Below are 10,987 nucleotides of genomic sequence, written 5' to 3' on the forward strand. Positions count from 1 at the left end.
TACAGTGCAATGACAGGGTCCTTTCTATCTATCTTTCTTTGAGCCAGGGACATCAAACACCAGCATCCAACAGTAACCACTATACTAGTGTAGGGCCGAACTGTCGTGGTGTTTATTGGACTCGCGACAATAAAGCAAGCAAGACAATAAATTGTTCAGGAGGAGAGGTCTAACTCAAGGTTCATTTTAATATTAGGAACTGCACTACAGCTAAACTAAAACACACAGACTTGGACCAGGGACGTCACACAACAGAAGCCGTGACACTTACTACTACACTACTGTGTGACTGATTAGCTCTGGTGCTTATTGGACTTTTGTATTAATAAATATCCAATATACATGATCTACTGATTTTGCTACATTTGCTATTTTAGAGAAAGTTAAGGTTTTAAATGGGGTCGTTATTTTTTTTTATTATTCGCACCCATACATACACACACAATGACCATATACACATTAAGATTTATATTTGTATTTATTATTATATTTACATTTGTATTTATTATATTATATTAAATATGACAAATTTAAACAGTGCACAATGTAGTTCAGGCCTGTGCTAATATTTCATTTTCACATCAAGATCACCGTCATGTCCACAGCATTACGGCTTGTCCTCCTTTACCATGCAAAAATAATAATAAAAAGGTTTAAGCAGGACACAGGACAGGGAACCAATATACATATATTTTTGCAGTGTATGTTTTTTGCATATTTTGTATAGTTGAGTGTTGAGACACAGCTTGTTCCAGACCATGAACTGTGAAGCGTGAACACGCATGCAATAAAGGTGTTTTAAGGTGTTAGTATTAATAAGATGTTAATAAAATGTTAATAAGACATTGATAAGAGGTCTATGTTAAAGGTAACAGTCAGTAAAATGGCTCTTATTCAATAAACGTTTCAGGGACTGGGTGTGACTACAGTAGCTTTAAGTTTTTCAAGTAACTGTATAAACCAATAAACACAGAAAGAGACATAGATGTAGACAGAAAGAGACAGAAAGTGAGAGAGGGGTATTAGTCATAGAGTTCTGTAGATTATCATAAATTAAATTAACTTTAACATAAAACGAATTAACAGGCCTGAGGCTGTTAGGATTTTGCTCGTTGTGCATTACAGTCTTTACACACAATCTGTTATAATCATTATCACTCCTTCAGATTCACTTCCAGACATCCTTTTTTTTCTTCATTATTCCTCACTGACTTTTTCCGTACACCAGAAACGCAGTGCTTGAGTTTGAACCTTCACTGAAATGTTTTTTTTTCTGTTGTTATTGTCATGTCCCCAGTTACCAGGTTGCTTTTAGTTATTTTTGTCTTTCATGCAAATTTCTTTTTCGTCGCAGTGAAGCGCTCCATGTACTGTAAAAAGTTAAAAAAGAAAAAAAAATCAGTGATCAGGAAACACAATTCATACAGCCATGGCACAGATCAGGTTCACACAACACATCACAGGCACTATAAGGCACAAGAATATTCATAATGTTATACATTTATATTTAATCTGAATGTTCAGGTCACCATACACCCTGTGTGTTAAACGTGGTAAATGTACAGATTAATGTGAACATCTATCCATTCTGTGGATTATATTTTATTTTTGCATTATTGTACTTTGACCACAAGGTGGCAGCAGAATAATTTTAATGGTTAAATTAATTTACGCATGTGATTAAATTCTCTGCCTTTTAAATTATTAAACGCCATTTTAGACAAAGGACAAAAAATGTTTAGACATAGACCTGCAGCACATTTCACTTTGATATTTGTGTGTTTTTGTAACAAAATTATCTACACAGGCTTAAACAGGCACCTGAACTTTAATGACATGTGATCTTAATTGATGTAGATTTATTCATTTGTGACTATTTTAAAACAGGTCTAAACTACCAATAACCGAAAAAGCTCAATGTTTATATGTAATATTTGCCCCTCAATAACTATATCTTCCTCCTGATAGCTCTGGTTAGGTGCCTAGCCGGTGGGCGGATTCAGTAAGGAATAGCGATCCTTTTGTGTGGCAATTCACGTATTATTCATTTCCTTTTTTTTTTTTTACATTTATAACAGTGATGAACTCAGCCGCAGATACAAATTATTTGTACTCACATACCTCTGAGCACAGAATCTTTTGAGTAGCATAACAAACGTATTTTCTGACAAAAATTGCCTAAAATTGCGCTTGTTAAAAGAGTTCAATTTGCCTTTTTTTCCTCAAAATTCTGTGTGAGAATTACTCTTACACCCACTCATTACACACACTTATGCAAAATACAGCATGCGCTAATTAGTCGAAAACCGTGTGCTCACTGTCAAATTGAGTTTTGAGACTTTGGAGGCATTTGAAGAGGTAAAACATCAGTGTTTCTTTATAATCCTACAGGCAGTGCACTCTGAACTATTTACACATTTTCACCCTGTGTGGTAGGAGTGTACTATTTGCTAAGTTTGTTTAGAAATAATAAATATTACGAATGACAGGTATACATGCTGCTTTTTTGACCAATAGCTTTTTGTTTAATTAGTTAAAATAAATGTTAAAATCTAAGTTAAACGTTAAACTTGTATTTGAAGTTTGTATTGTTTAAATGCTGCGCTTGGTTTTTTAAATTAGAAAACTAATGTTATAAGAAACTGACTACATTGAATTACTCATTAAACTTTTTAAAAAGTTTAAAATTGTACAAATAATTTAATGAAAAAGGTAAAAATTGAATCTGGATTTTTATAAAATCATTATACAGAATTGCAAACTTAACTGAATCGGCATGAAGGTATTTTGATATTATATACTGTGGTGACTGGTGAATCCTGTAACTACACTCTTAACATATAAAACATATTAAATTATGTGTGTGTGTGTGTCTGTGCCTGTCACACATTTATGATTTTACTAAAGTGTGAGTGATGCAGAAGGACTAATCAGCACTGAGATACTGGCTTCAATTAAATGGATAATTAAGAAATGAAGTGAAATGATCCCAGACTCCTCCTGAGTGTGTTTTTATTTACGATCTTCACTACTGTTTTGGAAATGGGGCTCTGGTGGCTCAGTGGTAGGTGTTTCACTTGCCACGCGCAGGGCTCGGGTTCGATTCCCAGCCAGTGCCCAAACCACAGCCACTGGATACAGTGCCGGTCCCAAGCCCGGGTAAAATAGACCATCAGTAAGGGCATCCAGCGTAAAACCTGTGCCAAGCTGCATGTGCGGACCAAGTGTTCGCTGTGGCGACCCCTTGCTGGAAGAAGCCGAAAGACCAACAACAACGACTGTTTTGGAAATATTCAAACCCAGGTTCCTTTTGTTTAACTTTTAAACCTTCAGTGTTTACACTCTGAGTGAGAGACGGTGCGAAACGAGTGAAAGGCAAGAGCGAGGGATGATATTTTTACTGCAGTAAACTTAAATATGCAGTAAATAATACATTTTTGGTATTTCAATTTTAATCAACATAAAACGCACTACATGAATAAGATGTATAATTATTATTAATAGAAGAGCTTAAAAACTATTCAAAAAAAGAGCTTTTTCATCTGAGCAGGACTTCAATGCTTTAATGTTCACTTCCTGTTTTTTATATTGTTAAAATATTATAAAAATAATAATAATAATAATAATCATAAAAACAACAACATGAAAGACAAAGACCAAAAAATCTCTATCTGCTGTGTGAAGTGCAGTGTGAAGACTCTTATGATGCAACATCATATAATCAGAAGTTGTGTTGCTTATTCATGCTCTGTGTTTGTGTGCGTGTGTTTTTAAGCATTACCTGATCGTATCCCTCGAGGTCACGCAGCTTCTTGACCTCAAACAGGTTTCCCTCGACGGAGAGCAGAGATACACTGGAGTGTGTGAGGATGGAGGAGGGAATGGAGGACAGCTCCAGACAGTTCTCCTCCAGCCTGAGCACCTTCAGTCTTGGACACCGAGAAACATCAGGAGACAAAATGGAAATCTGGAACACGGCACAGTGAACACAGTGCGTCACTACAGAGCAGAGCAGCGGCAGATTACAACACAGAAGCAGAACACTAGCTGGTTCAGAACTGGCAATGTTAATAATTATTAAACATTAAATATAATAAATATTCTCAAAAGATGTCCCGTGTGCAGAAGTATGAGTACAGAAGTGAGCAGACGGACCTGGTTCTGATTAAGGTTGATCTCGATGGCCTGCAGCTCCGACACCTCGGCAGGAACATTCTGGATGTGGTTCTTGGACAGGTCGAGGACGTCGAGCTGACGCAGAGAGCCGAGGCTGCAGGGAAATTGTCTGAACTGATTGGCCGAGAGGTTGAGAGTGCGCAGGGCTTTGAGCTGAGAGAACGAGGCGGGGAGCTGAGAGAGCTGATTACCGTTCAACACCAACGTCTCCAACTTCCTCAGCTTCCCCATCTCAGCAGGGAGACTGGCTGCATACACACATACATACAATTTATATAAAGTAATTTTATACACAAGCTCACTTACTGTTTTGTTATCTGATTAATGTTGAGTGTGAGCGTCATTAACGCGAGCGGGTTCTCACCCAGGCGGTTGTTGCTGATGCTCAGACTCTTCAGCTGCTGGAAGTTTCCTATAAATGCAGGCAGTGTCTCGATTTTGTTGTTGGACAAGTCGACAGTGCGCAGATTCCCAGTGAGCCGCTGTAACTCCTCTGGAAACTGCACATCATCACACACAGGAAATATATTTAGTGTGTAACAGCTGTTTAACATGCCCACAACTACATACAGATCCCTGTCACGACACATAATGTTGCATCGGCGAGTTGATTCAGGAAACCCAGTGATGAAAATTCAGCCCATGTTCAGAGAGTCAGAGCCTCCGAGTCAGTTTAGACATACACTACCAGTCAAAAGTTTGAATACACCTTCTAACTCCTGTTTTTTTTTATTTATTTCCACATTTTAAAACACAGAAAGCATCCAAAATATGCAATGATGAATTTTTGTTTATTGTTTACTTGTTTGTGTGTTTGTTTACCTCCTGCAGGTTTTTGCCCGTTAACTGAAACACGCCAGTTTTCTCTGAGGTCTCCAGGTGAGCTTTGAGAGCGCTGTTCCCCATTTACACTGCGTCTCTTTACTCTACAAAACACACACACGTATCTCCTCTGTTTCCTTTCTAATGGATTATACAGGCGTATTTACACGCGCTGTGTTCCAAATGGGTGTGGATTGTCTGTACACGTGCGCTACTGAGGGGTGTGGGAGAATGACGCGTGTGCACTCCCTGTTCCTCAAAGCGCCGATTGAGACACCACCAACTACAGCTACTAATCTCAACAGCAAGAGATTAACGACTTTTAATACAATTATTTAAACTACAAGCCATATCTAAATAGTAATCTAAAGAAAAAAAAACTTTTCATTATGAAATAATAATAATAATAATAATAATATTTACTTACCTAGCTAGCTTGTTAGCCAGCTAAACTAACTCCTGTAGCAAAGCTAATATAAAAACGATCCAAACTGAATATATAAGGTCCGGAATAGCACTAAATTTCACTTCAACTCACACATGAGAAGAAGTATTTCTCAGATAGAATGATGAAATGTTAGAGAAAAACAGCCAGAGCGTGGAAAGTGCTAGCAAGCAAGCAAGCTAGCTGACGTACACACCAAAGTATTAATTTAAAATCAACCCGCATTCCGACAAATTCCGCCTCCTTTGCGCGGATTGGTTGGTTGTGCTAAAGTGAGGCCACGGATTGGACTGTTAAGGTCTGTTACGTGAGAGCTGACGGTTGATTAAGGCGGAAGTTGTCAGGATACGGGTAGGGAAAATAAACGTCTGTATGCAGCAACAACTTCAACTGAGACGAAAGATTTTTTTATGATCCAAAAGGCGGCGCTGCAGGATTACGTATGGCAGTGTTTTTAAACAAGTTAGGAATTGTAAGAAATTTGAAAGTATATGTGAAGAAAGAACTTATATTATATTATATTATATTATATTATATTATATTATATTATATTATATTATATTATATTATAGTATGCTGTAATGAATAAGAGTTTTCAAATAATAATACAAGAAAAGTTTAATTAGTAGAACGTGTTGGGCAAATTGTGCGCATTAGTGACATCTGGTGGAGAAACGAGGAAGAGGCTCATTTACATTTTATTTTCGCTTTATCATGGTTTAGAGCAGCGGCGGTCGATCAGTAAGAGGCGCCGCCCCTTTGAAGTTAGGCAGAGAAGAATGCAGCACTGTGCGCATTATGGTTAATCTATTAAATAGTGATTGACGTGGAAGCCAGATAAATATGAGAGGAAATTCTGTCATTTCTTTGCTAAAATCTCCCTTCGTAAGGCGATCAGATGAAGCAAAGTAAAGAAAAAAGTTAAAGAGACCAGATCGACCTGATCTTCTAATTAAGCAGCAGTCAATTAAGTGATCGTGGCCGAGGTTACACTCGGTGATTTTCCAGCACTTTATATAGCTATTTACAGGCAATTATTAAATGTTTAATTTTAATTTGTTTTGCGCCCCCAAATTTTTTTTTACTCCTGACTGGGATGATCTGTTTTTGGATACACAACGCTGATGATTCCATACAAACATGATACAATTTAATGTTTAATCAAGCAATATATGGCTACAGATTGTTGCACATTATTCTATTTCTCTTTTTTTTCAGTGGTCTGGATCTCGAAAGAAAACAACAAAAAATATATGCAGCAAAGTGCAAATAATATTTATAATATTTCTAATAATAAAAACAAACTCAAGGCTGAAGGTACGAGGACACAGGGCGAACTCCTATGCCACTGCATCACCTTTATTTTTTATTTGAATTAGATTTAATATAAAAGCTCTGCTGTGTAACTATTCTCTCTCATGTACTCTATGGTCTATTTATTTGTTTCTATATTAGTTAGTTAGTTAGTTAGTTACAGTGCAGTGAAAAAGTATTTGCACCTTCCTGATTTTTTAGGGGGGACTCCAGACTGGTACTCAATTACGCTGTTTCTCATCCTTTTCTTTAGATCATGGCATGATGTGAGATATTTTAGTTTTCTTTCATTTTGTCAGACTTTGGTTCTATTCACGTTATTTCTTGATTCAACAGGTCTGACCGTAAATAGACCTGTTTGTGGCAAGTGAAATTTAAAATGTACTTTATCACAGATCCTTTATTATTTGTACTTTTTCACTTTTTTTTTTAAATCAGGAAGAGACATATACTTTTCACTGCACCTTAATGAGGTAGTTAGTTATCTTGTTTAATTTGTTTAAAAAACAAGCACACTTACAAAATATTTCATGTGGAGTTATTAAAGAAAAGCTTTTAATTTGTATTCAACCGTTTCTGTTTTAAACATGTACAGTAAAATAGCTTCAGTCACATTTAATTCAAGAAACAAATTCACCAGCGTAATAATCTTTTCAGAACATCTCAGTGAGAGGATCTCATCTCTCAGAAGAAAACCAGCTTTCTACTTCCTGTCTGTGTATTAATTTTGTTTCTCTGCAGAACCTTTCGGGTTCCATCTTTATGAAGCGGGAACCCTTTATTATCTGACAAACATTTTTATAACTTGACTCCATTAGATTATAGATAAGGGAGACTTCACTTTACACACAACTCTGAGTTCAGCGGTGTTCAGCCTATATTCCGGTGCCGCTCCGGTGGTGTTTGTGTCTTCGGGACAGTGAGACAGAGGAGATCCTGTCTGTCTCACTCCACTCCAGTGTCCCTCAGAGCCATGTGACTGCCCTACCCACAGAGACCCAGCAGGGACATGTCTCCGTCTGAGCTCGTACTCCAGCTCTTCCTGTTCAGCAGCCGAGTCGATGTGGAGGATCCCGGCCCTGTTGCCATGGTTACAGTACTCCAGAGCTCTCTCCCAGCTCATACCCACATCACTTACATGGACGGATGCTGATAGATATAAAAAACAGGTTGAGTTAAGAGTTTAGAGGGATCTCAGTGAGACATGAAATTACAGTGTTTGCTCAGTGTGAAGTCAGTACTTACTCTGGTAGCAAAGGGAGAAGTACTGGCTAGTGCATAGACTTGACACCCATTTCCCTTGCAGCACTGTACAGTTGTCTAGTGGCTGAGGATTGTTCCTATCCCAATCTCTGTAGGCAGAGCGTCCCCCGTCAGACCACTCCCAGTCGTCCCACAGGAGGCCGATCCAGAATGCTGTGCTGCTCTTTAACCCTTCTCTTTGCACATCTGTGTTTTGCTGCTGATCTGCGACGCTGACCAGGTCCATGTAGTTCCTCCTGCAGTATCGCTGAGCCTCGTACCAGGTCAGATTCTCAGAGATTAAATGATAACTAATTTTGCCCTGATGAACACCTGTGAAGATTAAATCATAGAGACATTTGATTAAAGGACATCAGTTAGTGAATTCAATTTAGATTGGTACCAGTTGTCTGTTCTGGTCTTTACCTCCTTCATAGCACATAAAGTTTCTTGTCTGCTGGCAATGCAGACTTTCCCATGTTCCATCTCCAGGCTTCATGGCAGCACAGCAGGCTGATTCTCCACACAATCCTTGAAGATTGCTGAATCTCACATCATTGCCATTAGACCATTTCTCACTGGGGTGACTGCGATAGAGCCCGATGTACCAGCCAGTGAAAATGTCAGAGGCGGACATTTTTTTCAGTACCTCGTTGTCCCTGTCAGTGTACACCGTGGCGAGGTCAGTGTAGTTCGATCTGCAAGCTGCCCGAGCTTGAGTGTAGTTCAAACCTCTGTGTCTCATCACATGGAATGTCGTGTGACGGCTCAGGACCGAAGGCGAAAAAGCTGAGGGAGAAAATATTACTGTGCAGTGGCGGCCTTTCAATAAGGGGCGCTGGGACGCCACCCCCTTAAAGTTAGGCAGAGAAGAATGTTACTTTAACATGTAATTATTTAACATTATAATTATTTATTTTAATAATGAAATGAAGTCATTTAGTCACAATATTCCGCTGTATTTCCTAATATAGTTATTTACAATGAAAAAAAATCTAAAGTGTATTACGTTCTTTTGTGTTCATGTTTGCAGGGTGTCGGACAAACACACTCGGTGCCTTTCCAGCACTTCTTATTGCTTTTTTCGGGAAATTATTAAAAGTTTAATTTTAATTTAGTTTGCTCCCGCCAAAAACTTTTGCACCAGCCACCAATGAAATACAGAATCCTCTTTATAAACCCAGCTAGTATGTTTTCCTGGTTGTTTTTTATTATTAGGCAAATATCAGGCAAATTAGTAGATCAGGGATTCAGACCAGGGACGTGGGACTCCTTTACTTAATCCTAATGATAACTAGGAGTCTTGAGAGAGACAGAGTCAGGTCTATAGGGAGAACCAAGCCAACAGTTAAGCTAGTTAACTCCAGTCACGCAGAAGTGATGGGAAATAGTGAGTTTGTGCAGAAAGAAAAAAAACGACATTGCAAACATAAGACCACCTGAATTCCGTGCCCAAGTTCAAGCAAATACAGGAAACGTCTCAAGATTAAGTTAAAGAGTTTCACAAAGAATGTTTGTTCTTCATCAACATTTTATATCAAATATACGTTAATATTAGCAAATAATTTAGCTCTGATCTTACACCTGTTGACATAAATCGACATTTTTAGTTCTCTTAAATGTAAAGGTTTTGACAGAGAGAGTTCAAAATATTTTTAAAAGGTTAAATATTTATCTTTCGATATGATGCAGTTTTACAGTAGTCAAGCTTTCTAATTAAGAGACGATTGTTACCTAAAAACAGGACAAACAGGATTGCGACGGTTGTCATGGTGATCCCAATCAAAGATTAATCAGGTCAGGAGATCAGATGCTCAGGTGCTCCTTCCTGATGCAAAGCTCACCTTGAAATGAGAAACTTTTGAACGTGTGTTCGAGCCAACAGGGGATAATAAACTCAATTAAACAAATAAAAAACAAAAAAGAATAAGAGAATGGCTGTTGGGTGACTGTGGCATGATGGTCCGAGGTGTGATGAGATACAAACTCACTGGATTAATGATTCACCTTAATATCACCTGTAAACTCTTGATCATTTTCCTGTTACTCGGCTACCTCGTAAAATAAACTGTACACAGAATGAATGTTTGTTTAAGATGAAACGTTTTTTTAAACTGTGACAAAAAAAGTATGAGAGATTCAGAGAGAACAGAATAAAAGAACTTATCTTCTGATGTGTACTGTATGCAAATCAGTGTGTTTGTTTTACCCATTGAACCAACCGGGACACACACAAATACACGCATACTGTTCATCCAAAAACTCCTCTTTCTCTCTCTCTCTCTCTCTCTCTCTCTCTAGGCATCATCTTCCTCTTTTTTTTTTTAAATAAATTAATATTATGCATATATAGGTGTCTACTATATCTACTATTCTAAAATGTACATTAAAAAACTAGTAAAAAACTGGAAACTGTTAGAATTTCAAGTTAATATTGTCACACGGGGAGACATTAGGCTGGTGTGGGCCCTGAAATAGTGTTTTCTGAAGGCTGAAGATCTATAAGATACGAGCCCTTGTCCTGGCATGGGCATGGTTGTACTGTAGGTCTGCTGTGCTTGGGTTTGGCGGTCTGAAGGGAATATCCCACAGGCACAGTCTTTGTCTCCCAGCAGCACACCAGAGATTGAAAATCTAATTCTTGTAACTACATAATTAACAGAGTACAATTTTCGGCACACTCATGATATCCAAGGTGTTTAAAAATAAAATTTATCTGGCTTTCTTTGTAAAGATCTCTGGCACATTGTACACAGAATACAATACATCTCCATGGATTTAATTTAGCCAATCACAGCTGATCTTTTTTTTTTTATTTTTTTCAAAATCCCCAGATGTCAAGAAGAATATTTACAAATATTTATTGAAAAGTCATACATTATAAATCTAGAATTACACACTACAATTTCTCAAAAACACTAAAAAATAAAATGAAATGAAAATGAGTTAATTAATTTCAGATGTATTCTTTCTTCTATTAGCTTTATT

At 37.6% G+C, this 10,987-nt stretch overlaps 1 protein-coding gene across 1 annotated transcript; it reads right to left on the reverse strand.

Moving 5' to 3' along the window:
• Positions 1–459: 459 nt before the first annotated feature.
• Positions 460–5,651, reverse strand: lrrc57 (leucine rich repeat containing 57). Its single transcript, XM_053509298.1, has 6 exons — positions 5,426–5,651; positions 4,999–5,102; positions 4,541–4,676; positions 4,156–4,424; positions 3,782–3,967; positions 460–1,370 (listed from the first exon to the last, which is right to left on the reverse strand). Exons 2-6 carry the CDS (start codon positions 5,080–5,082, stop codon positions 1,329–1,331), a joined length of 717 nt encoding a protein of 238 aa, XP_053365273.1. The 5' UTR covers positions 5,083–5,102; positions 5,426–5,651; the 3' UTR covers positions 460–1,328.
• Between the last annotated feature and the right edge of the window lie 5,336 nt (positions 5,652–10,987).

The sequence above is a fragment of the Clarias gariepinus genome, chromosome 13 (assembly GCF_024256425.1).
Source record: "Clarias gariepinus isolate MV-2021 ecotype Netherlands chromosome 13, CGAR_prim_01v2, whole genome shotgun sequence".
Lineage (NCBI taxonomy): Eukaryota > Metazoa > Chordata > Actinopteri > Siluriformes > Clariidae > Clarias > Clarias gariepinus.